This window comes from Desmodus rotundus, chromosome 4 (genome assembly GCF_022682495.2).
Source record: "Desmodus rotundus isolate HL8 chromosome 4, HLdesRot8A.1, whole genome shotgun sequence".
NCBI lineage: Eukaryota > Metazoa > Chordata > Mammalia > Chiroptera > Phyllostomidae > Desmodus > Desmodus rotundus.
In genome coordinates, this window is record NC_071390.1 from 132,052,994 (window position 1) to 132,080,876 (window position 27,883).

Here is a 27,883-nt window from a genome sequence, read left to right on the forward strand (position 1 = left end):
TCACTGGAGCAACTGCATAGGCTTGCTCTACCCACCCCCAGAGAGAGAGAGATAAAAGATAAAGCTCAGAATGGAATACTCTCTGCCTTGGGAAAATAAAACATTTGGTGCCCTCAGCACCCTTCAGGGACAGTGGTGGGGGTGGCACTGGCATAAGGGCAGAGACACAACTCCAAAAACCCACACTTCCAAATGTGGTATCTTCCCACAGATACTGTGATATGCTTAGCGTTTTTAAAGACAGTTCTCATTTCAAATAACATGCCCTTTTATCCCCCAAATTTGCTTGTACTTGTGCAACCACACACCCATATTTTTGGCCTGGGAAAAATGATCGTTGTACCTTTGGAAAAGATCTGAGAAAGTTTGTGTAGAATGTCCACCCATTTCTTTTCAGGGGTACACTTTGTGTGACTTGCTCTCCTTTGAAATTAACCATTTTGATTGGGAATTATAGATGGGGACATGGTACATGATATTTTAATAGTGAAAGTTGATGCACCGATATTACTTTCTCTGAATAATGTGCGTTTTTCTTTCCTAAACCGGTGTCTGTGTGAGACTTAGTATTTTATGCTTTAATCAGAGCAAGAATGACGAGCCTCCCCAGATGACTTTGCGGCCCCTCCGCGTGCAGCTGAGCTCAGGAGTGGTGATAAGCAATTTTTCTTTGAGCCTGCAAGACCTGGACACGCCAGATAATGAGCTGATTTTTGTATTGACCAAGAAGCCTGACCACGGTAGGACACAACTGCCATATAAACTCTCTTAATTGAGGTGCCCGATGGGTTATTAGAATAAACACATAAATTTCAGCTGATTATGCCTCTGCCTTGCATCTGTATCACTCATTCTTTGCATGAAAGTACAAATCAAATTCACAGCTAGCTGATCTTTGGGCTCACAGTAGACACCGTTTACTCTAGAAGCCTGAACCCTAGGTGATTGGTCTTTCTGAAATTGAATTTCAGCTGTTTTCTCACTTTTCTATGTAACCTCAGTCAGAATAGGGTTCAAAGTCTGCATATTCTCTTCTCAGAGAAAGCATCACAGCTTGGTAACGCAGGGCCATTTTATGCAAGGAAGAGCCTTGTTATTAATTGCAAAAGGTGTTCACTTCAGGTTAGAGGCATGGCAGATGTCTTAATGAGCTTGTTCCTTTTGCAGAAAAATCACTTTTCCTGATTAAACTAGAGGTAAAAGCCACCATGGGAATCTTCTACCTACTTCTTTTCTAAGTGCCATCCCCCTGGTATTAACTAAAGCTGGAATTTTCATCTCCCAAGGGTCCATCCTTTATACCGTTGGTCTCTTAAAGATGAAACCATTGTTGATGGAGATTTAATTGAAGAGGCTGCTGGTCACTGCCTTTTAGCTTTCCCTCAATCATTTTCACTTTCTTTAATGAAGCACTTTAACTGCCCCACTGTGGTACACATGGCCCTTGAAAACAGGAAATGACGTCTCCACCCGAAGATGCTTAGCATCTTTCTGAATTTAGAAGGAATTCAAAACATATCCTTATTTCCTATCCCAGATGCCCTAGGAGGAAGACAGTGAGTGAAGAGTGCTGTTTGCACTTTGCAGAAGGGAAAAATAAGGTTTAGATAATGAAATGAGTTTGACTTCATGGAGTGGGATTTGATTTCTAAGCCATTATATTACCACATCTATCTGTGTCTCTTTAAGAGATTTTTAACCAGGAAAAGGGGGACTTCATCTTCTTTATTTGGAGATGAGGCTACAGGGAAGCACCTGTGCATATTTTTAAAATGCTAAGTTGTTGGTCATTTATGTGTGAGTTGCCAAGAGTCTCTGAGGTGCTTGACATTCTACCCAGGGTCATACTAGTCGACAAAATCAGACAATGTTTTGGGGCCATATGTATTCTGCCATTGTTTCTTTGTTTTTCTTTACTTTCTTCCTCAGGTCATCTACTCCAGAGGCAAACTGCTTCTGAGCTTCTGGAGAATGGAAGGATTTTAGGCCAGGGCTCCTCTTTCACCTACCAGGACATCCTGGGCGGGCTGGTCGGGTACATGCCTGGTGGTCCCGGTGTGGCAGTGGATGAGTTCCAGTTCTCTCTCACTGATGGACTCCACATGGACACAGGGAGGATGGAGATACACATAGAGCTGCCTACGGGTGACGCTCCCCAGTTGGCTGTTAACCGAGGCCTGCAGCTCTCAGCAGGTACCAAAGGGCTGGAAGAAGGTGGCTGTGGTCCCTGGTCGGTGTGCAGTGTGTCCTTCCACTTTAGCTCTGTGGGAGGATATAGAGCTAAGTGTTCAGAACTCAGGGAGGCTGGGGTTGGCAAGAACTGTTGTTTCAGGGACACTAAACGTTTTGAGCGACCAATGTGAATGTCTGAAATTCTTCAGACAGGATGCCTGTGTCTGTGAATTTGAGAAAAGATTGAGAAGAGGTTGTAGCATTTCCAGGGTCAAACATTGCCACTGCCCAACAACCCCACATGGAAATAACAACAAGAGGAATCCAGCGGGATTTTCAACATGCTTAGTTTTTTAAAAAGGCTTGCTGGGGCAGTTCAGTCGTGCACTGAAAGAGATTATGCAAATAACCGAGAATCGTTTGACATGGTATTCTAGGGTCTAACACCCCCCATCTTGCTTTGCATGAGCTGCACTGACCACGAGTGTTGTGTATCCATAGGGTGTTAATTAGAGACTGGGCCTTTTGACCACAGAGCATCCACATCCCACTGCAGTTCTGTTGGACTGCCCCTCCTTAGTTTCATAGTTATTTTGTAGCGAAAAATATATAGTATAATAGCATATGAAAATTTGGAGATTCCCAAAGACCCCATGTGTTAGGTCTGGCATTTACCTTTACCCTGTTTGCAAGCAATTCAGTTAGCTCATGGATGTTTCATGGATGCTGGTGGGAGACACCAGATTCCTGGGTCCGAGACAAAGTACTTTGCTGCTCACAGCACGGCAGGCAGCATTGCCATCAGCATGTTTGCTGTGGTTCTCTCAGCCCTCCAAGTCTCATGGGGGTGGTACAGAGGGCCCGGCCTAGATGGGTGCCTTCACGTGCAGCGGGGTGCACTGCAGGAGAGGAACCCGGAACTCAGGGAGCTCCCTGGTCTTTGTCGCAAAGGACGATATCACCCCATCCCGGAGAATGTCCTGGGTGACGAGTGGTCACGCCTTGCATTCTGAGCATTACCCAGCAAGAACATGCAGGGACCCTCAGGGCCCATGGTGGATTGTCTCTCCAAACACCAGGATTACTAGGATCTACAGTAGCAGAATTTACTCTTTTTAATATGAGAAAACGGCTGGACAGAAAAGGAAGGGCCGAGGCCCCGAGAAGAGGCATTTGCCAGTAGCCAGTGCCATGCCCCCATCCTCAGTGGCTGTGCAGCCTGGCAGGGCGCACCGCCCAGGTCCCCCTCTCTGTACTCCTCACCGTTTCGTCTGTCTGGAGGAACAGGGAATTTGATTATTTGGTCTGAGATGGCCACCAATTATGTTTATCAGTTTATATAAAGCAGTTTTTTATGATTTGGTGATCCGCAAGACAGTAAATAAATTAGGTCCAAGCAGATTTATCATAGGTCTAGGGGTGGTTTACATCACAGAACAGGGAGCTATTATGTAGATTTAGGTACTGATAGGTTGTGGGACAGGGAGAGAGGGAGAATGGATCTGAAGAGAAAAGGTGCTCATATCTAACCCAAGGGATGATTAGCAAATTGGAGGTTGGGACTGTTTCACTTGGGGAAACTAACATTTATTCAGCTGGAAACAGAAGGCCAAACACCTGGTACTTACTCAGACCCAGAGAATGTGTGATCATTTACTCTCCAGTCTCCTGAAATGATTCGACATCCTATTCAAAGGCAATGAGGGAAATGACCTACGTCTCTCATTCCCTCCCAGGGTCTACCGCACGCATCACAGAACAGCACCTGAAAGTGACAGACACTGACTCAGACGAGAGTCAGGTGATGTACGTCATGAAGGAAGACCCTGGAGCAGGGCGCCTGCAGATGGTGAGGCATGGCAACCTGGAGCAAATCTCCGTCAGAGGCCCCATCCGAAGTTTCACCCAGGCTGACATCAGACAAGGTCAGCCAGGTCTCCGCCTCCCCGGGGCCTCACAGACTCCACCCACAAGAGCAAAGCAGGCGTTAAATGCGTGGTCACCAATGGCAGTATATACTCTTTGTTTTGAATAAGAGCAGAGTTATAACTTCATTCTTCTTTCCTGTCTCCTCAATTTTTTTATTTATTTTTTATTGTTATTCAAGTACAGTTATCTCCATTTTCCCCCTACCCCAGCTACCCCCACTTCCCACCCTTGATTGTACCCCCCTTTGGTTTTGTCCGTGTCTTTCTTGGCTAAAATAGGTTCATCCTTTGACATAGTGTTGATGAAATTTAGGGCTGTTGTGGAGGGAAAAAAATTATTTGACTTGCTGTGAGGCTAAGAAGTGTGTGAGAGCGAGGGAAAGGGAAAAGGAGTGAATTGGGATGGATTTAGGTGAAAATTATGCCTGCCTGAGGTGGACAATTTATATCTCTTCAGCTCCCCTAAAGAGCGCAAGTTAATGAACTAAGCAAAATGGAAGGGCATAAATCGGAGCTGCCTGGGGGAGATTACATAGCTCATCCCTCCTCCAGGAAATGCTGATGTAATGTAAAAGAATAAATGTTAACTGCTACATAGTCACTGTGCAGTGCAATCAGGGGTAAAAAAGGGGGAAGTTACACATGGGGTGGAAGGAGTACTCCAACATCACATGAAGATGTACAATTCTATTTAAAGGTGCAAATATGCCCCCAAGGAGCAGAAATAAGGGTCCTGTCCATGCACTAACATGGCTAGTTCTCATTGGCCCTGCCTGTACTTTAATGAAGGGATCAGAACAGGCAACGGGTTAGTAAGTCCTTCATCATTCCTTGTGTCAGTGTTTCTTTCTAAAAAATGAGAGCAGGCACCTCTTCCTAGAAATCTGGTTATACTTACATCGCTAGGCACTTAGAAGTGGCGTCGTGGGTTCACAGCAATGCAGCGCACTGCACATCTCCCTGTGGGTCCTTCTCACATCGGCGCAGAGTTTAATGTATTTTGTTTATCTCTTTATTTGTTGGTTGGTTATGTCTCATGTTGTTCCAAAAATGATTTAAGGCTGTATTGGGAATTAGAAGTGATGCTTTCTGGGAGAACATGGGCCACCCTGCTGCATACCCTTGTCCCGGGACATGGATATATACCAGGGTCACACCGGGGTCACACCAGTGACGTGCGTGCAGTCACTGCACATTTTCCACGCGAACAGCTTTGCTGATCTAGTTATTCATGTGACTTCCTCAGACCCCCAAAAGCTGAGGCTCAGCCCTAAGCAATGCTGTTCGGGGTGATTTTAATCTAGGGGTGTTTATGAGGAAGTCCATAGTGAGAGAGGAAAAGAGGAAATGAAAACTTTAGATTAAAATGTCAAAAGTAATGTCAAAGTGAGGAAGGTGTTAATTGATTCCTTGGTGTGGATAGCAATCAAATTCCCACCTCGCACTTCAGAAATAAAAGCAGAAATCCTCAGTAGCAAATCTTGATTTGTTGTTGTTGTTCTTTTTACAGGCCAAGTAGAGTACAGTCACAGAAAAGGAGAATCTGGTGGGAACTTTGTTTTTAAATTCGATGTGGTTGATGGAGAAGGCAGCAGGTTGATCAGCCAGTCATTTTCCATCAGTGTTTTAGGTAAGGGGGCACTGGGTTTCTACAATACGTCAGCAGTTCTGAGGTTACATAGTCCATACCATGATTACCTCGAGGCTGAGCCTTTCCTTTACCAGACTGGTAAGGAAATCTGGAATCACATCCCCAGGTGTCGGGTGCTCTGGCTTCCTGGGGTACTCTCTCTCCCTCTGTCTGAGGCACAGGCCTAAGGGCTATTCTGATCTTACCCCTGGGTACCAGGTCTAGAATTGAAGAAAGGAGGCTGCAAATACCCCATTTCAAATCGCTACTTCTAATATTTTCAGAGGACAAAACCCCACCGGTCATCACCACCAATAAAGGGCTGGTCTTGGATGAAAACTCAGTGAAGAAAATCACCACTCTGCAGCTCTCTGCCACCGACCAGGAGAGTGGGCCTGCAGAACTGACCTACAGAGTCACCAGACAGCCCCGGCTGGGCCACCTGGAGCACGCGGCATCGCCGGGTAAGCCAGCCACTCTCGCTACATCAAACCCAAACCAGGCATTTGGTAAGTGTGGGGGTGGCCACAGCACCTGTGTGCACACACCTAGAATCCACCTTCGTTGGGATTTATTGTCTGCATCGCTGATTCTGACCACTGTATACAGCCTTACATTATACTTGCACACAGAAGATGCTCAACCGCTACTTGCTGAAAGTTGAATAAAAATTTACAATTTTATATACGCGATCCTCTCTCCATAATTAGATTGTCAGTTTCTTCAGGGCAAACACTGCACCCTGTTCTTCTTTTAAAGTATTCGAGCACCAGGCATGGTGTGATGCACCGTGCTTAACAATTTAATCCAGCAAAGAGCAAGTGAACATGTGTATTGAGCAAAATTCTAGTGTAGCTGCTGCTGGGGAAAGAAAAAGAAAGATAAATAAAATACAATTTCGCCCTTCCAGAGTTTTCTACTGGGTGAGATAAGGAACCGCTTTCCCGCAGATAACCATAACTCAAGGAAGATTATGGCAGGAGTGCTAAGAATTGTAGAAAGCTGGTGTCGTAAGAGTTCAGAAGTGGGTGAGGCTACATCTGCTGGGAAGGTGCCCAGCGCTGGCATTTATGAGTACCCTTGGAAGACGGCGTCTGGGCAGACAGAAATGGTATTTTTCCAGAGATGGGAACAGCATGTGGGCACATTTTTTTTAAAAAATGACTGGGCTAGTTTAGTTAAAGCATATATTCTAAAAATAGAAATAGGGCTTATGGGGAAATGGATGTTTTATGGAGTGTTTTCAAGGCTTAGATAAGTAATTTCTATTTAATGCAATAGGCAGTCCCTGCAGAATTTGAAGGAGGGAAAGGAAGTGAAATTCACCTGGTGTCCACCAGGATGAACCAAAAGGAGAAACAAGGCACTGACAGTGGGTAGGAAGTTTCACATTTGGCCAGACGGGAGCTAGTGAGGCTTCACCCAGGGGGGCGGTAGTAGGTACAGTAAGATGAGAATAATGTAAGAGATAATACCCGGTACCTAGTAAGTATTCAATGAATGCTAGCTGCTCGAAGGAAGGAGGGAGGGAAGGAAGGAATTTCAGGGAGAGAACTATAGAACTTGGCAGCAGAAGGGAGGTGAAGGACAAGAGATACTTGCTGAATAAACAATCTAAAGGTAGAATTGTCTTTATTTCATGCATCATGCAGGCAGTGACAGCTTGCAGGAGATTTAGATCTTCATTGCTTTGCTTTGGATTTTAAGCTACAGAGTCTTCATTCAACCAGGAAAATAGTGAAACAGGGGAATTACTTGCCCTGATGGTACTAACCTTATAATGCAGGGAGCCAGACAGTAAGCAAATAAGCAAGCAAATACATCATATATCAAAAAAGAGAAAACAGCATATATCACTGGTGATGAGAGGGGGGAGAAATAAGGGCATCAGCAGGGTGCACAGGGAGCTTCCCTAATAATACAGTGACATTTGAGCACAGATCTAAAGAAAGCGAGGGGGCCAGCCAAGCTGATAGATAAGGAAAGAACAATCCAGAAGGAGGGATCAGCAAGTGTAACATCCAGAGGCAGGATCAGCCAGGCACGCCAGGGTCAGCAAGGAGCCCAGTGCGCCCGTGGCAGAGTGAAGAAGGGAGAGGGTGGCGGAAGATGAATTTCCAGAGGTGGAGGGGGGCGGAGCGGAGGAGGTGAGGAAGGTAGACCATGTCAGGTCCATGGTGATGCTAGAGGAAGGAGCGTTCTGTGCATACGGTAGGAGGGCAAGAGGAGGGATGGACAGATTGGCCAAAACCCTAATGCAAATGAAAGCCGGTGGCCTACCCTTTTCTCCCCCAGTTCCCGGGAGAAATACACGGATCAGCACTCTCAAGACCTTGGCTGCATGAGATATTTGATAACTAATTCATGAGCTAATTGCTTCTGCCAGAATTCTGTCAGGTTGCTGATTGTATCTCTCCAAAGATGAAAGGGCAGACTCTTGGCTGTTGTGTTGGGCAACTGCATGCTCGCTGCACAGGGCTTTCAAGGGATTTGAGCCCACGTGCTGGTAAATCACAGCCCTCGCTCTTCTCTGACCCCAGGCTGTGTTGAGTCCTGTGTGAGGCTGCTCCAAATTTTCCTGTTCTGTGTTTACAGTCTCAGCGTCACTTGGCAGTTCTGTCTGCCAAGATCAAACCAGCGCTGCTTAGGGAGCAACCCCTAGGTGAATACACTTTTCCCTCCACTTGGGAAAGTGCCCTCCCAAAACAGGGGGATGGCTCTCTCTACCTGTGACTCTTTCTTCACTTGCTCTTTTCCTCCAGGTTTGACTTCCTAATCCATGCAATCTCCTGTGCCCACCAGTTTTTCTCAGTTCGCCTGTTTCTAGTAACTCTTAGGTAGACCAGATACAGGGTATAGTCCCCTCCCTGTTATTCTTGGGGGGGCCCTCCCCATTGCTAACAGGGCAGGAACCCCACACGGAGTCCTTTCTGTAGCATTGCTTCATCATCCTCTACTTCCTAGTCTCCCCTAAGTGAGAATATTTTCATGCATTTGATTCTTTTTAAATGTCCAAGGTCTCCTTTCAGAGGAAGTCCATGTTGATGACTCATGGTTTCCTCTTAAGGCAGGCAGCCACAGCTGGAAGAGCAGCAGCCCCTCACCCCATTTGTCTCAGTGGGTGAGGATGTCTCCATCAGCAGGCGGGGTTGGGCTGGACCTGGTCTTTCTGGGAAGAGCACAATATCTGTCGGGCAGGCACTGAGCTACTTGGGAAGAGATGCCTCTTCCAATGAGCACTTGCTACCAGTGTTTGCAGGCGTCCTCTTGAAGGTTCACTGGGAAGGGGAATTATTTTCGTGCTGTCTTTCTTGGTCAGCCAGTGGTAATCGGTTGTTCTATTCGGACAGACAGGGGGCTGTGAAGACCCTCTTTTTTTTTTGATATATTTATTGATTATGCTATTACAGTTGTCCCATTTCTGCCCCTTCACTCAACTCCATCCTGCCCACTCCCTCCCTCCCACATTCCCCCCCTATAGTTCATGTCCATGGGTCATACTTATAAGTTCTTTGGCTTCTACATTTCCTACACTATTCTTACCCTCTCCCTGTCTATTTTCTACCTATCATTTATTCTCTGTACCTTTCCCCCTTCTCTCCCCCTCCCAATCCCCTATTGATAACCCTCCATGTGATCTCCATTTCTGTGGTTCTGTTTCTGTTCTAGTTGTTTGCTTAGTTTGCTTTTGTTTTTGTTTTAGGTGTGGTTGTTAATAACTGTGAGTTTGCTGTCATTTTACTGTTCATATTTTTGATCTTCTTTTTCTTAGATAAGTCCCTTTAACATTTCATATAATAATGGCTGGGTGATGATGAACTCCTTTAACTTGACCTTATCTGGGAAGCACTTTATCTGCCCTTCCATTCTAAATGACAGCTTTGCTGGATACAGTAATCTTGGATGTAGGTCCTTGTCTTTCATAACGCTGAATACTTCTTGCCAGTCCCTTCTTGCCTGTAAGGTCTCTTTGGAGAAATCAGCTGACAGTCAAGGAGAGAATCTTAGAAGCAGCAAGAGAAAAGGAGACAGTTACCTACAAAGGACTTCCCAGAAGACCCTCTTTTTGCCCCAGGGGAGATGTAGCAGCCATCTGCCCGCGCGCACTGTGTGGAAGACAGATGCGATGAGCCCCCTTCCGCCATGGAGCCGAGAGTCTAGTCCCGCAAGTGCTCATTTCAAGGATGAGGTGGCCACCCCCTCCTGTCAGGGACCTGGAAGATTCTCTTTTTCATAGTAAATCAGAGAAAGGAATTAAATTATTAGGACAGAAGCAAACTGCTGGAATAAAGAGACTTCAAAATACAGTGCCTAAAACGACGTTTTATCTTCCCTCGTAGAAAAATTGAGAGACAGGTGGCCCACACAGCCCAGTGACCCCAACACGGGGCTCCCAGTTGCAGTCTAACAACTACTGCAGTTGCTGTCGTCCCCCAGCGAGCAGTGGGGGAGAAAGGCTGGGGAGCCCCCATCCGTTTCCTTCCAGGAGTGTTACTGGAAGAGCACATCCTAGTGGCAAGAACCCTAACTGGGGGTTCAGGTGCTTAGCTGATAGTTGGGAGCTGTGTTTTAAAGTCGGGGAGGGGTAATACTGGAATCTAGCAGTCTCTGAACAGCGCTGGATCTCACTGTTACTTACTGCGTAGCTGCTGCAGGAGAAAGCTTCTGTCTCAGAAGTTGTAGCTGCACAATACACAGGTGCACATGTGCCTTGGCAGCCGTGACAGCACATGACAGAGGACAATGGGAGCCAAAGGACAGCAAGTCCTACCTAAGAGAGGGGTGGATGAGTCAGGAAAGACTTCCCTGAAGTGATGCTTGAGCAAAGGTATTCTTATCTCAGCCTCTCTCAGTATTATGACACCAACCAAAATAGGACACAGCCATTGTCTTCGCGTGGGTCCTCCCTGAGAGCGGAGGGGTGTGAGCCTGCCGGGGCTGCCGTGCGCCTTACCATGCACCTCGGCTTACACAGAAGTGTATTGTCCCGCAGGTGGGGGGCTGGAAATCCGTGATTGCAGCGTCAGTACGATAGGTTCCTCTGATGGAAGGATCTGTGCCAGGCCTCTCTCCTTGGATTATTATAGGTGTCTGTCTTGGTGTTTACCTGGTGTGCTCTCCGTATGTATATGTTTGTGTCAAAGTTTCTCCTTTTACAAGGACAATAGTCACACTGGATCAGGCACCTGCCAAGGGACTTCATCTTAATTAATTACCGGGTACATCTGTGATGATCTTGTTTCCAGGGAATGTCACACGTGAGGTACTGAGGGGTTGGGAGTTCAACGTTTAAGTTGCTGGGGGCACAGTTTAACTCATAACCAGAGGCTTTGAGGAAAATCTGGAGCAGAAGAGTTGAGTCTTCCCCATGGCAGGATCTCAAGGAGGGATGCAGACAGCAGGCGCAGAGTCCTCTCCAGCCGTGCTGGATGCGGGAGGCCCAGGCAATCCCCTCCCTCCTCTTAGGGAGGCGCTTATTCCCACACCACCTCCCTGACCCGGACGGAATTTTCTCCAATGTGCTGGCCTTCCAGGGGAATTGGAAACACTGACGGGTTGACGTAGGTCTCCGCAATACTGCCAGAGACAAAGTTTAGCCGGCAGGTCGGTGACTGCAAATACCTTCAGTGGGATTAAAAGCTTTCAAGATATTTCAAACAGCAACTATGTGCTGTGACAGCCAGTGGGGAGAATATGTTACTAGAAACACCATTTTGAGTAGCTGAAGTCTTCCAATGCCCAATTAGCAAAGGTTAAAATTGAAAAAAAAAAAGTATATAGAGATTAAAAAATCTATGCTCAGTAGGGCCTCTTAGATATCACTTATAGTGAGTGAACTAAATTCATTCACCAAATATGTTTTGAGTACCTACTGTGTGCCAGGCACTATGCTAGGTGCACATCAGTGAAGAAACCACCAAAATGCTTGTCCTCTCGAAGCTCACATTCTAGGTGCAGCATATCACCCTCTGGCACTTAATTATTGAAATGATACTTAAATGATAATATCATTGAAATGATAATATTAAATACCCCATCAAAATCAATATTTCAGGTAAGAAAAAGGTTATAATCAATAAAGTATAAGAAACACTTCAATTCGCAAATACTACAGTAGTGATATTTCAGTGGTTAGATGTATGAGTGGTTTGTGTGATTCTGTACTACTTTCTTGCGCTTTCACATTTTTTAAAATAGGCATGTATTACTTTTATATTGAAAAAATTAAAGGATAAAGATGATATCCAAGAGGCTCCTTATCTAATCTGAAAAGGCTAGATGAGTTTTACAGAAAGAACCCCTAGCAGGCATCCACTTTGGAGTTAGACAGCCTTGACTTCCAGTCTCAGCTCTGTCCTCGTGTTAGCTGTGTGACCTAGGAAAGGTCCCATTGCCTTTCTAATTGTATTGCAGTGTCCTAACCTATAAAAACAGAGGTGCTATGCCAGCCTTGACCTCTCGGAGTCGTTAAAAGACAAAACCTAAGATATATAAGGAAGCCTAAAATAGTATTTTGCACATGCTTAGGTGTTCAATGTTTTCTAGATAGAACTGGGAAAGGCCCACTAAGATCAAGCCTAGAGCTCTCAGGCACTGCTGGTGGGAACGGAAACGGGTACTACCTACTTTGGAAAATAGCTTTTCAGTTTCCTAAAAAGTTACACCTAACATATATTCTAGCCATTTCAGTCTTAGATATTTACCCAAAAGGAATGAAAACTTAAGTCTGTACAAAGACTTGTATACAAATGACCATATTTGTAATAGCCTCGAAGTGGAAATAACCTAAATGTCCATCAACGGGTGAATGGATAAGCAAACTATGACACATCCACAAAGTGGAATACTGCCTAGCAATGAAAAGGGATGAGCTATTAACTCATGCTACAATGTGGATACATTGCAAAATAATTATGCTAAGTGGAAAAAACCGTGCTTACAATTGTACCTACTGTATTAGTCTATTTATAAAAATTAGAGAAAATGCCAGCTAATCTAGAGTGGCAGAAAGCAATTTATTTATTTCTCGAGGATAGGGTAGTGGATGGAAAGGATGGAGGATTACAGAGTGTCACCTGGAAACTGTGGGGTGATGGATATGTTCACTATTTGCATTGAGATGATGGTCTTATGGGTGTGCCAAAGCTTATGAAATGGACACTTTAAGTATGTGCAACTTATTATATGTCCCTTTCTTCTCAATAAAAATGTTCTTAAAAAATCAATCCTGTCACTTCCTTCCCAAGAGGAAGGAAAATTCTACCACCTTCATCAGTCAGTCTTAGACCCCCAGGAAGAAAACAGTGAATTAAGTGACCAGTAGATTGCGAGAATCCGCACAAGTATTTCCTTATGAGCTTTGAGGATGGAGTCACAGCGGGGGAAGAGATTTAAATTCCTCAGCTCAGCCAGCCTGAAGTTATTAAATTTTTAAAGAATGGTATGGATTTTTGTCCAGACCACGAAACAAAGCTGTAAGACAAGGGGGCTACATTTTTCTCTTTTTTGCCTGTCAAGAGCTGATGTAGCAAGCACAGAAATATAAAATGCCTCATCAAAAAATTAATGCCCCAATATCAGGAGGCTATTGTATCTGGGCAACAAATTTCAGATGATAGAGAGAGATGCAAATATAAACCATGCAGGTTTATTATTATTTTTTTAAGACAGCAGTGAGACTGGTGTCACAATAAAAGTAGGATCTCTGGGGGGTTTTACAGAAAAGCTAAACTGATTTTGCCAGGATTTCAAAGACAAATAATAAATCCTGGGCAGCAGCAAATGAATTGCAGGGCCAAACTGAAGGATTAGATTAAGTGGATTAGCACCTCAACACCCATGTCAGACACAGAGAATTGGTGTTGAGGGGCTGTGTCAGTCTTGGTTGGTGTCAGAGAATAAGTCCCAGAACCCTAAGATGGAAGCAAGAATTCTGCACCAAATGTTGTTAGGCATTTAAAAACATAGAGATCTTATTGTAGTTTTAATTTGCATTTCTCTGATGATTAGTGATGTCGAACATCTTTTCATGTGTCTATTGGCCATTTGTATGTCCTCTTTGGAGAAGTGTCTATTCAGGTCCCTTGCCCATTTTTTAACTGGGGTGTTTGTTTGGGGTTTTTTGTGGAGGAGGTTTTGGTGTTGAGTTTTGTAAGTTCTTTATAAATTATGGATATTAATGCCTTATCAGATGTGTCTGAAAATATGTCTTCCCATTCTGTAAGTTGTCTTTTTATTTTGTTGATGTTTTCCTTTGCTGGGCAAAACCTTTTTAGTTTGATGTAGTCGCATTTGTTTCTTTTTTCTTTTGTTTCCCTTGCCTGGCGAGATATATCTGATAAAATATTGCTATGGGCAATGTCTGAGATTTTGCTGCCTATGTTTTCTTCTACAATTTCTATGGTTTGGGGTCTAACATTTAAGTCTTGAATCCATTTTGAATCTATTCTTGTGTGTGGTCATCACTAATCACCAGAGAAATACAAATGAAAACCACAATGAGATTCCATCTCACACCTGTCAGAATGGCTGTCATCAGTAAAATAACAAACAAGTGCCAGAGAGGATGTGGAGAAAGAGGAACCTTTCTACACTGTTGGTGGGGCTGCAGACTGGTGCAGCCACTGCAGAAAGCAGTATGGAGTTACCTCAAAAAATTAATGATGGATCTACCTTTTGACCCAGCAATCCTATTTATGGGAATATATCCAAAGGAACCCAAAACACTAATTCAAAAGAACATAAGCACCCCTGTATTCATTGCAGCATTATTTACAATGGCCAAGATATGGAAGCAGCCCAAGTGCCCCTCAGTATATGAGTGGATAAAACAACTATGGGACATTTACACAATACAATACTACTGGGCTGTAAAAAGAAGGTTTTACCCTTTGCAACAGTATGGATGGACCTGGAGAACACTATGCTAAGTGAAATAGACTAGGCAAAAAAAGACAAATACCATATGGTTTCACTCATATGTAGAATCTAATGAACAAACCGAGCTAACCAGCAAAATAGAAACAGACTCCTAGATGGAGAGCAGATGACAGCTAGTGGGGTGAAGGGACTGAACAAAAAGGAAAAAGGGACTCATGGACATGGACAACAGTGTGGTGATTACGGGGAGGAGGGAGGTATAAGGGGACTAAATGGTAATGAAAAAATACAATAAAAATGAATTAAATAAAAAAATAAATAAAAATAAAAATAAAACCATACAGATGTTATTCACTCGTGGGATACTTTGGCATTATTAAAAATCACTTTAGATCTTTGCACTTTTAAAAAGACTCTGAAAAACATGTAACATGTTTCTATCATGCTGTCAAAGGACAGTGGATACCTAGGTCACAAGTCATGCAGTAAATTCAGTGTCAGCCCGGCTAAAGTGGTATATGAGAGACTAGAATCATAGACCTTGAGAGGGGCCTTTTAAGAGAGAGATTTGAAAGGGACCTTGAGGAATATCCAATTAAACAAATGGAGGATGGGGAAGCCTCGCCAATCACAGAAACGAGGCTATGTTTAGCCACGCCCCATTAGTCCAGGGTGCAAAAGCTACACCACTGCACAATGTTAAAAATTAGGGCAGGTTTTTAGAAAGGACTATGAGGCTGTGGGGGAATATAAAACCTAGAAGAGGAGTTTGGGGAAGAAGGCAATGGCTCCACCTTTCACAGATTTGACCTGCATACATAGACCCCAAAGGAGAGGAGAGTAACGTTAATTGAGCGCGAATTAAGTTAGCACGTGCTCACACGCAACATACGCTGTCGTAGAAAACGAGTACGCAAACAACCCTAACGCAAGGTCTCAGGGAGCAGCACATAAATGCTATGAGGGAAATACAAAGGACTCTACCCATGATGTGTCCCTAGCCTTAGAGTATGGCTAGCATTTTTACATCCTTTTTCTGTTGCTCTTCTCTCCTTTTGCTAGGTATCCAGATTACTTCCTTTACTCAGGCTGACCTGACTTCACGAAACATTCAGTATATCCATTCCAGTGAGTCCGAGAAGCACTCAGATGCCTTCAGCTTTACGCTGTCAGATGGAGTCAATGAGGTAAGTGAGAAACTCCATTCCCTTCTTGAAAAGGTGACTCACAGAGCAGTCTGCAGAGCAACTGGTCCGTCCTATCAGAGCTTCATTTCCCCCTGTTCTCAGCCAAGGACAGAGGCAGCTTCTGACAGCCCCTGGGGCTCTTGTCCAAGAGAACTCACATTTGAGTTCCTGTTCGGTCCAACATGCCAGGAATGATGTGAAAAGGAAAGTAGAGGGCCCTTACCTTCTACTTGGGTGGGGCTGGGGACACGTGTTCCTCCAGCCTGCACATTTGTGCCATTCTAGGTGACACAGACTTTCCATATCACTATTCGCCCTGTGGATGATTCACTGCCCGTGGTACAGAACTTGGGGATGCGGGTACAGGAGGGAGTGAGAAAGACCATCACAGAGTTTGAGCTCAAGGCCGTGGATGCAGACACAGAGGTAAGAGCATTCCCCCTGGGTTCCCTGACTGGATGAGAGGCTGATCTGGTGACAGCTGTTGCTTTGTGACTGTGTATCCCGAGGGGAGGGTGAAGTGGGGAGGGCATAGTGGTGAGGTCAGTGCAAGTATCCTTGAAGGACCAAAAACCAGAAGAGACCACGCCTTCTGGAAAAGAGAAAATGAATACACTTGCAATCAAACTGCTTTTAAACCCTTTCTGAAACCCTAATCCCAAGTAACAACCATTTTAACATGCTGAATTTTTATCATGATTTATAGAGAATCAGGTAGATGATGTTTTACCAATATTTTCATTACTCCTTATTGACATGAACAAGGGTTTTTTGGTACCTACACATTTTTTCCCTTCTTTTTACCTCCTTCATTCAGACTTCTCTGGATGACAACTAATTATTACAATTTAAATATCTTCAGAGAACAAGGCCTGTTACAATATAACAGGGCCTGCAGAGCCAGAACTCTCGTTCTCATGATGCTTCAGATAAAGGGGTGTAATCTCCTGGTGTGATTTAGCTCCCATTAAAGAGCACCACGGCATTTATTCATTAGTCCTGCGTGCACTCTGCCCTGTGCCGGCACTCATTCCTTCATCTGTTCTCTCTCCCAGCAAATGCTGATCACCTTCCGGTGCTGGGCTCTGCTCTAGATGCAAAAGACAGCTGTGAACAAAACACATCCAGTTCCAGCCTTAGGGAGGTTTCAGCCTTTGGTTAGGGAGACAGACAATAAAGAAAGAACATGTAATATCACATCAGATAGTATAAGTGCTCTGAATAAAACTAAAGCAAGATAAAGGAGATAGAGATTGATGGGTGTGCTATTTTATTTATTCTTTTTTCTTTTTAAGAGAGAGAGAAAGGAAGGGAGATAGAAACATCAATTTGTTGTCCCACTTACATGCATTCATTGATTGATTCTTGTATGTGTTCTGACTGGGGAGTGAACCCACAACCTTGGTGTATTGGGATGATGCTCTAACCTACTGAGCTACCTGGCCAGCACTGGAGGATGTAATGTTTTAAACAGTGTGGTCAGGGAAGCCTTCTCTGAGGAGCAGAGATACCATGAAGTAGAAGAGCGAGCAATGCAGTTATCTGGGAGCATCACTCTCTGTGCAGAACAACCTGAAATGCAAAGGCCCTGCGGGGAAATGTGCTTAGAAATTTTTGAGTTACAACAAGAGGCCAAGAGGGTGGAACCAGTGAACAATCAGGAGAAGGGAAGAGTGGGCCCAGGGAGGAGTCCTGGGACTAGGCCACAGAGGGCCTTGTTGGCCCAGGTCAGGCCTTTTCATTGTTATTCTAAGTGGGTAGGAAATCATTGGAAAGTCTTGAGTGAGGGTTTCTGCCTTTTTACTTTTGCTTCTGTGTGTCACCCTAGAAGCAGTGATTAGAAATGGGAAGTAAACTTCTTATGCATATGGGATTCTATATATAAGTTTTGGGAAAGGAGCAAAGGAAATGGTTCGAAAGGAAATGCATAATCTTAAACGGTCTAGTTCCTATTATCCTGGGAGAGTTAAAGATTCAGGTTTTCCTCTCTGACCTCCAAAGGATAAATTTAAATGTTTTAGTCTTACAACTAAAGGCACCAGAATGAAGTTCAGTTATAGGAACCAATATAATTGTTCTCCTTATCTTTATTTTTGATATGTATAAAGAAAATACAATCCTTATTTTATAAATGTCTTTAGGCTTGGCTACACCTGACCACCTGTTGGCCTTCACAGACACATCTGGTTTCTCTTAAGAATTTCCCCTCTCCTCTTGCATTTTACCTCCTCGACAGGCCGAGTCTGTCACATTCACCATCGTGCAGCCCCCGCGTCATGGCGCTATCGAGCGGACCACCGGTGGGCAGCAATTCCAGCACACCTCCACCTTCACCATGGAAGACGTTTACCAGAACCGGGTCAGCTACAGCCACCACGGCAGCAACTCCCTCAAAGACTGGTTCACCTTCACTGTTGCTGATGGCACGAATCCCTTCTTTATTATTGAAGAAGGCGGGAAAGAGGTGAGGTGAAAACAATGGAAAGGGAGGTGTAGCAAAGAATTCCAGAGGTTGTCCAGGGGCAGAACATGGCATTTTAATGCCAAGGATAGCCTCATTTGAGTTCTTGTTCTGTCAGTTACGAATTGGCCTTGAGCAAATTACTTAACTTCTCTAAACCTCCACTTTTCATCTGTAAAATGGGTACAATTATAATCACCAGCTTCAATTAGACTAGGAATCAAAGAAGATATCCACATGAAGTATTTAAAACACTGTTAGCAAATCATGAACACTTTCAATAGAAGTTGATAGTTACTGTTATTATTCTGATTATTTCTCCTTTCCCTTTACCCATCCTTTAGTTCTTTAATTTTTCTTTCATCTGGGTTTTTTTTCAGTAATATCATATGATTTTAGATTGTCTTTTTCTTTTACATGTCCCCTCAATCAGCCAAAGTTTCTCAGTCTAATGAAGAACTAACAGTGATTAAGAGTATGGCTTGCCCTGACCAGTGTGGCTCAGTTGATTGGGCGTCATCCCACAAAGTGAAAGGTCACTGGTTTGATTCCAGATCAGGGCACATGCCTGGGTTTTGGCCTTTGACCCAGTTGGGGAGCTTATGAAAAGTAGCCTATCAATGTTTCTCTCACGTCGATATTTCTTGCCCTCTCTTTCCTCCTCCCTTCTCCTCTCTCTAAAAAAAATTATAAGATTAAAAAAATATAGTATAGCTTGACCTGGCCAGTGTGGCTCAGTTGGTTGGAATGTCCTCCCATAAACCTAAAGATTGCGGGTTCGATTCCCAGTGAGGGCACATGCCTGGGTTGCAGGTTCAGTCCCTGGCTGGGGTACATATTGGGCAACCAATCAGTGTTTCTCTGTCACATCAATGTTTTTTTTTTTTCTCTCCTTCTCTCTCTTCCTCTCTCTCTCTTGCCCTCTCTCTCTAAGAAAAAAAAAAAGTGTGGCTTTTACATCCAAAAGACACTGATTTAAATTCTAGCTATGTCACTTTGTAAGTCATTTAACCTTTCTAAGCCTCAGCTTCCCCATCTGTAAAATGAGGGTGACACCTACCTTCGTGGTGTCCAGAAAGCATTTAGCCCAGTGCCATACAGAGGAAACACCCATCAGCTGCGGCTGTAATCATCCTCAGTGCCATCATTTTAGGACCAGCATGTGAAACAGGTAAAGACTTGTCTTTTGAGGTCATGCAGCCATCAGGATTTTACTTCCTCAAGAGAATTGTTTCCTTCTAATATCCAGGCGTCTGGAAGAAACAGTAAAAGAGCCCTTCCTCTACCTTCCTGCTATTTTTTCTCATTCTGTCATTCCTTAGCCAGGTCTCCTGCAGTCCCATAACCCTCCCCTGGGAATAACTGGAAGTCTGGTGAAAGGTAGGCGTGGACATGCCTACATCTCAGGCATCTGTTTCTGACTCTGCAGAAGCAGTTTTAGCCAGCTACGTAATCACACCTGCCTTGTTTCCAAAATTACGAAAGGGTCAGTTTCTTTGTCCCGCAACGTTCCTCTCATACTTTGATGAAGAATGGGAAGGATTCTTTTGTGGAAGAAAGTTCTTTCTGCGTCCTTTAGAGACAGAGGCCTGTGAGAAGGTCATCCCCAGCTGGGGGAAGTATGGATGGGGTAGCTCTCCGGATTTCCCTCCCCTTCCGTGTCTGCACAGCAGCACCACCTGGCAGCTCGCTGCTTTCATTTTCTTCTCTCTCCCAAGCTGTAGCTGCTCCCCAGTTAGTGTGACTTTCAGAAGAGAAAAGAATTCAGGATAAATCAGCAGGAGTGCTACCTCTCTGATAAACATAAAAGGTCACAGCAGGTCTCCAGAGGGACCGTGTTATTTAAAAAATGTAAATTACTTAGAAGATGGAGTTGTAGCAGATTGAAAAGCCAGCGTCTGCAGCCCTGTGTGGCAGGCAGCCTTATCCCCGGCAGAAACGGTGAGGCGCTGGGTCGCACTCACCGTGGATATGCTGTGCGGATGTGTAAGTATCTGTCTATGTGAGAATGAAGTTATAAACCAAAATTTCCCTTCACTGTTTCCACAAATGCTTTTACTTTTAATTTCTTCTACCCCGTTTTCCCATCTGGATAGTTTGCTCTCTCAAAAAAAAAAAAAGGAAAGGAAAAATAAAAAGAAAATTTCTTCCATGAAACATCTTTTTACGTCTGGCAGAGTTCTACCCGGAGACTTTGACATTAACATTTTAATGACAGTTTTGGTCTGCCTCTCAGGAAAATTTTAACAGGAGTTATTGAAAGGAAAGTGTTTTGTTTATCGTTTCACCTCAGGGTAATTGAACTCACTGAAGAATGCATAGGTGTGTAAAAGTCAACCTCCTTGGCAGCTGAAATTCCAGCGAGAGTGCCACTTGTTTCTTGCCTTTCTTCTCATATTGTTCCCCTTATCAATCAGTATTCTCCCTTAAGCCTCATGCCAAGTGGTGTTGAGTGATGGAAACCGGCTCAGTTGCCCATTCTGAAGCATCAGCTGATTTCAGGGCTTCTGAACCTGACACATTTCAGATGTCTGTGAGTGATGAGGGATTTTTCATTTTTTTGTTTTTGTTTTTGGTTTCCCCCACAGATTATGACAGCAGCACCTCAGCAGTTCCAAGTAGACATCCTCCCAGTAGATGATGGCACCCCTAGAATTGTTACCAACCTGGGGCTCCAGTGGCTGGAGTATATGGATGGCAAGGTAAGGCCTGTCCATCTGCCACCTTCACACTAACCAACTAAGGCAATGGCCTTGGTCATGGAGATAATTTGTGAATAGAACTCCAGTTCAAGTCATGTTCATTCTTAAGTGAGCTGATATTCTTAAGGCTGGAAACCCTCATGAGTTTGATTAGGACTATATATAGTTTAACATGTTCTTATAAAATGAATCCCAAAATATAGTAGCTTAAACAAAATAGCAATTGTTGGGTTGGCCAAGAAGTCTGTGTAATTTTTTCCATAAAATATAAGACACATTTTTCATTTTCACCAATAACTCTATTGATTTGGATATTTTGAGTACGTCAGCTATTTCCCACGTGGCATAATGTTGATTGTTCTCAATTAATGTCTCGATTGCTATCAACTTCAACTGGTCCACCTGACCATGGAGCATCATCCAGCGAAAAATCTAGAGCAAGAAACTTTGCAAATCACTTTCGACATGTTTGATAAGTCACAGCATCTTCTCCATACACTGCAATCTTTTTTGGCATTTTCAGTTGCCTTTTTACTTACCTTGAAATAATTAAGCATAAAATGCTGAAAATGTTGCATATTTTCTTCCATCTTCAATATCAAAATGGCTACACAAAAATTCACCAATTTGATAACTTTTTTTAAATGCATGCTGATATGGCAATTGTCATAATACAATCTAACAAAACTGTTCCAAATTAAGTTAAAGACAACTAAGCGCTACTAGAGCCATCTTACAGAAAAAAACAAGCAAACTTTTTGGCTAGCCCAATGTTTTCTTTCCCTCACAGATAGGGTTGAATTCTAGAGTTCTACATGGTGATTCAGAGATGCAGATTCCTTCTGTCTTGTTGTTCTGCCATCATTGGCTTGTTGCCATTGATCGCAACCAAATCGCTTTAGCTATTCATCAGAATTCCAGTCCATGGGAAGAGGAAAACAGAAAAGTAGAGAGCAAGGAATATATTTCAAACAAGTGATACAGAAATTAAACACACCCCTTGCACTCATATTATTTTGGTGAAATTGGTCACAGGGACCCATCTGTCCCGTGGGAGGCTGGGAAATAGAGTCTCTAGCTGGACACTCAGGTGCTCAGCTAAAATTTTGTTAACTAGAAGAAGAGAAGGATGGATTTGGGGAAACACCTGGAATATGCCATTGATGGGAAGGAGGTATTTTTGTAGGTGTCCTCAGGGGGATAAGTTAGAAATTTCTTTCTCCTTCTCCTAAATCTCAATTTGGTCATTATAAGATATGCCATAATTCTCCCCTGGTGACATGTCTAGCAGTAAATCCCTGTTCCCATCCTAACACACGGAGTTCTTCAGTTCAGTTTAGGAGCTGGTTCCTTTCTTCCGCGTGTGGTATTCCCTGTAAGATGTGGGTTTTCTCATGTCCATGGAGCTGATTACGTTGTTCAGGTGCGCCTCAGAGGTCGGGTGGGTTCAGTTCCAGGCCACCGCAATCACGCAAGTATCACAGGAAAGAGAGTCATCATCTTCCACCAGAGACCTGCTGGCGGAAGGTCTTGTCTTTAATTTTTAAAAGACACATCTGGGAAGCACGATAAAAGAAGGTATACCTGTATATGTGGCTGTTTTCTATAGCTTTCTAGGGACCTAATTGGAATTTTTAAAACATATGAAACAAAACTAGTACATACCTTTTGCCCTATTTTATTTTTTTCCCCATATTCAGAACAGCATTCCACAATCAGTTTTCTACTTCCCGCCCCTACCCCTCTGCAGGGACGGACTCTGTCAAAGTCACACTGACCTCTATTTTGCCAAGTTTACAGGTCAGTTATATGTCCTTACTTTACTAGAGCTAGTAACATTTAATACTACTGACCACCCCTTTTTTCTTTCAAACCTTTGCTCTCATTAAATATTTGTTAATTGAGTTAAAATACAGGCAGTATATTTGGGCAAAGTTAGGGCATCATGTATATCTTACTCAATTGCCAGCATTGCAGTTGACCCCTGTAAGGTATAAAGTGCCCATCTTTCCTGTATGGTATCATTCTTTAAAAGTTCCAACCTTTTTGAAAGGCCAAACTCAAATTCTACCATTTCAGATCCTTCCTTCCGCAGTTCAGATGGAATTAATCTCTCCTGCTCCCAAAAAGTGTATAGCATTCTTTTTGTGTTTCCCAATATAGCTCTTACCTCGCAACTACCTTGCTTATCAACCTTTCTTTCCCAATAAAGTGTGAACATGTCAAGGTCAGAGGCTGGGTGGTTTTTATCCTCATAGCCTCTTCAGTACTGACAGGGTTTTCCATTCAGTAAATGCACTCAGTAAATCATTGTTGAACTGAATTAAATCTGAGTCACAGGGTCTTGTTCTCACTCTATTCCCACCTCAGGAATTAAATTTAATGTGTTTCTATTCCAGGCAACCAACCTGATCACCAAGAAGGAACTGCTGACCATGGACCCTGACACGGAGGACCTGCAGCTTGTCTATGAGATCACGAGGGGCCCCCAGCATGGCCATGTGGAGCACAAGCTGCAGCCTGGCAGAGTGGCTGTGACTTTCACGCAGGGTAGGGACTCCGAGACCCGGGAAATGGGAGGACCCTATTCTACCAGTACTCTCCCTGCCTCTCCGATTTTACATCCACTGCTAGCTTCTCACCCCCGCGTTACCTATTTGCAAACAAATAGATCTTTTAGTGTCAAACCATCCAACTTTGGAATTTTACTTCTCTGGTACTTTTCCTGTAATTCTGAATTATGCCCCCCGCCAAAAACAAAATCATCTTTACCGTGCTTCCTCAGCTCCCAAATTGCTGTAGTTTGGGGCCAGATTTTCTGGAAGGGATCATATGATACTGCTTCGTTTCCTTTAAAAACAGCCACTAGGATTTATGAAAGGTCTGTGATCCTGTGTGGTTTATTTTTTGTTCTTGAAGGGTTATGGATTTTTTTTTAAAGTTCACGTTCACTAAGGGTTATGGATTTTTTTTAAAGTCTGTGTTGACTTTTTCAGTCAACATGGGTAGATTCCTCAATAGAAATGTTTTCCTGTGTTGAATCATATCAAACAAACCATGTTGCACTTTAGATTCTCAGAAGCTTTCTGTAGTCTTCTAGCCGTCTTCTGAGGAGGGTCCCGATTGGGGACAGTTACTGAGAAACTGCGTGTTACAAGTCACGTGCCATATTTCCTTTTCCTCTCTGTCTTCAGTCTCGTGTGCTCTCCGAGGCCATGTTATCTGTGCCTTGTGTGGGTGCTGTTTTAATCCAAACTTAGCTTCTCTTGTCTTCCCAAGAACCTTACTGGGAAGGGAATAGTGTGGATATGAGCATATATACACAGAGGAAGTGGTCAAAGACTTTTCTCCATCAGCTCTCAGACTTGCCTCTAACATCCCATAGACATTTATTAAAGTGGTTTTTTTTTGTTTTGGTTTGTTTTGGGTTTTTTTTGCCAAAACCCTGGAATTCTCATTTTACAACAGCATAGGATATTTCCTGTACATAAAGACAGTCTTTTGTCACACAGAGCTACAGGACCTTATTTTTACATCTGGCAGAAACATTGTTCTTGAGACCACACGTTCTCTCTATGATCCATGAGAAGAATAAAGTGAGCATGTCAGTGGGGGCACCTATGAGGCTGTTTTTACAACCCTGGGTTAACTCTCTGTGTCTTTTTTCTCACAGAGGATGTGAACTTGGGGTTGATTCGTTACGTGCTGCATGAGGAGAAGATCCACGAGATGATGGATAGTTTTCAGTTTCTGGTGAAAGACAGCAAACCCAATGTGGTCAGCGACAATGTCTTCCACATCCAGTGGTCCCTCATCAGCTTTAAACATACCAGGTACAAGTGTAATTTTGTGTTCTTCTTGAGAAATGAATCAGGCAAACAGAGGAGTCAGGAGGAAGCATCCTGTGGGTCCGCTGTAGTTCTGATGGTGGTGGTACTGATGACAATAACAAAAATAATGATTGTACCAAGTATTTCTTGAATACTCTATGTACCAGGCACTGAACTAGGTACTTGACCTACATCACCTCGTTTGATACTTGCAGTGTGAGATGAATACTATTGCTGCCCCTGCAACAGCAAAGCAATAGAGACAGAAAGAGGCGAAGTAACGTGTCCAAAGTCACACAGCTAATCAGCAGCAAAGCCAGGATTTAAGCCCAGTGATCTTCACCATTGTGCTTTACTGCCCCTCCTACAGTATTTTTGCTTTTGTCTTCTAGTTTAAGAAGCTAATCCAGTAGAACCAATAGGGAAAATGTACCTTTAAGTCCTGAAAATAATCACTGGCCCACAAGAACAACATCTTTGCCTTCCATCCACAATCTCTCTGTTCTCACGCTCATATTCTCCCCCTAGCTTTTTTGGCATTCATAGGATCATGTATCTTTAGGGACATATTCATAGCTTAATGCAGACAGCTCTTTAAGACCCTTTCCTAGTCTGTTGGGGAGTTGAGAGGCAACCAGAGAGGCACCGACTGACAAAGGGGGGCAAGCACAGTGCTGGTTTTACAGATTAAATTGTAACTAGGATTATAATCTTTGTGGGAGGAAGAATTCTTTAAATCTACCTTTCAGTCTCACTGGAACTTGGGGACGGCGGGGGTGGGGGGAGAAAGGGAAAACACAAAGCTGATTTCATGGGCCCCAGCTGTAGGCTATTCTATTCTTACTCACACACACTTGGAGAATTAGTGGAAAATTAGGATCAACTTTTATATGTGTAATGTTTTTTATCTCTTTTATTAAATAAAGAGGTAAATACCTCTGTTATTTACCTCTTGTCTCATCTCCTTCAAAATTAACTGAATAAAACTGATCACGTCTGTTGGAAACCCTCTAGTGTCTAATGGACTAAACAGTATAGAGGGCCCCCAGAGCTAGCAATGACTAACCCATTGAGGCGCTGTGCCTGCCACCCTCACTGCAACAAGACAGTAGCCCAGGTCCAATGCCCGTCCTCAGTGATGAAAAGCAAAGCCCATCTGACCCACCACTCACTATATACTTATTATGAATAAATAGCACATGCATAGTTTGCCTCCCATTTTGTAAAAGCAATATAAATCCTAGCAGCAAACTAAGTTAGCTCTGTGTCTTGGTCCATTCCGGCTGCTATAACGGAATGCCATAGAGTGTGTGGCGTATAAACAACAGGCATTTATTTCCCGCAGTTCTAGGGGCTGGGAAGTCCAAGATGAGGGGCCGGCAGATTAGGTCTCTGGTGACAGCTCACTTTCTGGTTCATAGGTTGTTGTCTTTTCACTGTTATCTTATATGGAAGAAGGATGAGAGACCCCTTTAGGGTCTCTTTTATACGGACACTAATCCCACTTATAAAGGCTCTACCCTTATGACATAATCACCTTCCACAAGGCCCACCTCCTAATGTAATCACTTTGGGGGTTAGAATTTGAACATATGACTTTGAGGGGGACACAAACATTTAGTCCTTAGCACCCTGCCACCTCCCCCGCTGTCACAAAGCTCCATTTGTCTAGTCACCTTTGTTACCTAGGCCCACTTCTCACTTCTTACCTCCGGCATTGCCCCAACTCCTCTGCACACAGCTCAGATCCTGGAGAGCTGATCCAGGCCTGGCTGAGCTAAGTCACTGCTTCCCAAGCAGCGTTTTCCCTAGGAACCTGCTGGCCTATTCTGGTTACTCTACCACACTAGGAAGAGTCTTTTTGTCATTTCTCCATGTTCTGAACTATGAAGTTCATAGCTCCTCTGTGCTGCCATCTTCTAAATGACTTTCCACTTTCTCTGAAAATGAGGCAGGTACCATTCTGCATCCACAGCTTCCTTGGTCACTTGGTACTGTGGCTGCCCCAGTGAACACGTTTCCTCAATTTACAACCCAGCTTCTTATAGGAATCAAACGTCCTCTTCTCTGAAATGCCTGACAGCATCAACCACCCAGAAGAGACTCACATTAAACATGCAGACTCTTTCCAGCCCAGGAGCAGGATTTCAGAGAACACCTTTTTATGTGTTTCTAGCTACAATGTCAGTGAGAAGGCGGGTTCTGTCAGCGTCACAGTGCAGAGGACTGGGAACCTGAACCAGTACGCCATCGTCCTGTGTCGCACAGAGCAAGGGACCGCCAGCTCCAGCTCCAGGCTGAGCTCCCAGCCTGGGCAGCAGGACTACGTGGAGTATGCTGGCCAGGTAGGTGGGCGGTGGGGGGAGATGCCCCTGAGCCCTGAACTGCCTGCAAGAGCTGTGATGTGGTTGTAGGCTACTGTGGCACCTTCCCACTTCTTTTTATCCCACCTCCCTTTTCACTGGCATCTTTTCTCAAGTAATTGTCCTGTGTTCCTTTCCCATAATACTTTGTGCTTCACAGTCTGCCTAATTTCCATTGACACAATACTGCCAAAGCTGAAGTGGTGTCCAGCTTCTCAGTCTTTACATTTTGATTCATGATCAAAAAACCTGCCAACAACACAGTCTCCAAGGCATCATATTCTACATTCGACCTTTGGTGTCCTAACCATTTTTCTCCACCTTCTTTACTTGAAGGGAAAGAAGAGAGAGTGTGGGGAGACCAGTTGGGAAGTCTTGGATGGGCTAGGAGAGAGATGATGGGAGCTTAAGCTACAATTATAAAGTGAAGAAGTGCAATTATAAGGAGAGAAGTGGATGGGTTTTACAGATGAGTGTGCCAGCAACTGATAGGGTGTAGCAGTGCACTAGGTAGTGGGGCAGAAGGGAAAAATGGGTGGTGACGCCGTTGCTAGGAAGGGGCACCATACAAAGAGCAGGTTTGATGAGGGTGTGAGTTGCCTTAGAAACAATCAGTGGACAGCTACATACACTGGTAGGGAGTACAGAGAGGGCCTCTGGGGCAGAGAGAAAAATCTGAAAGTCTCCATGGAGCAGCAGGGGTAATGTGTGCCAAGGTGTGAGTGAGAGA

General features: G+C 43.9%; 1 protein-coding gene across 3 annotated transcripts in view; it reads left to right on the forward strand.

The window, feature by feature from the left end:
* FRAS1 (Fraser extracellular matrix complex subunit 1) overlaps positions 1-27,883 on the forward strand; it is a 423,027-nt gene that overhangs the window by 339,685 nt on the left and 55,459 nt on the right. For all 3 annotated transcript variants that reach the window (XM_024577139.4, XM_053922841.1, XM_045184911.3), the window contains exons 43-54: positions 587-740; positions 1,930-2,193; positions 3,909-4,097; positions 5,611-5,730; positions 6,015-6,194; positions 15,673-15,797; positions 16,083-16,223; positions 18,034-18,261; positions 20,847-20,960; positions 23,360-23,510; positions 24,634-24,793; positions 26,967-27,135. In XM_024577139.4, the coding sequence (XP_024432907.2) occupies positions 587-740; positions 1,930-2,193; positions 3,909-4,097; positions 5,611-5,730; positions 6,015-6,194; positions 15,673-15,797; positions 16,083-16,223; positions 18,034-18,261; positions 20,847-20,960; positions 23,360-23,510; positions 24,634-24,793; positions 26,967-27,135 (1,995 nt within the window). The remainder of the gene's footprint in view (positions 1-586; positions 741-1,929; positions 2,194-3,908; positions 4,098-5,610; positions 5,731-6,014; positions 6,195-15,672; positions 15,798-16,082; positions 16,224-18,033; positions 18,262-20,846; positions 20,961-23,359; positions 23,511-24,633; positions 24,794-26,966; positions 27,136-27,883) is intronic.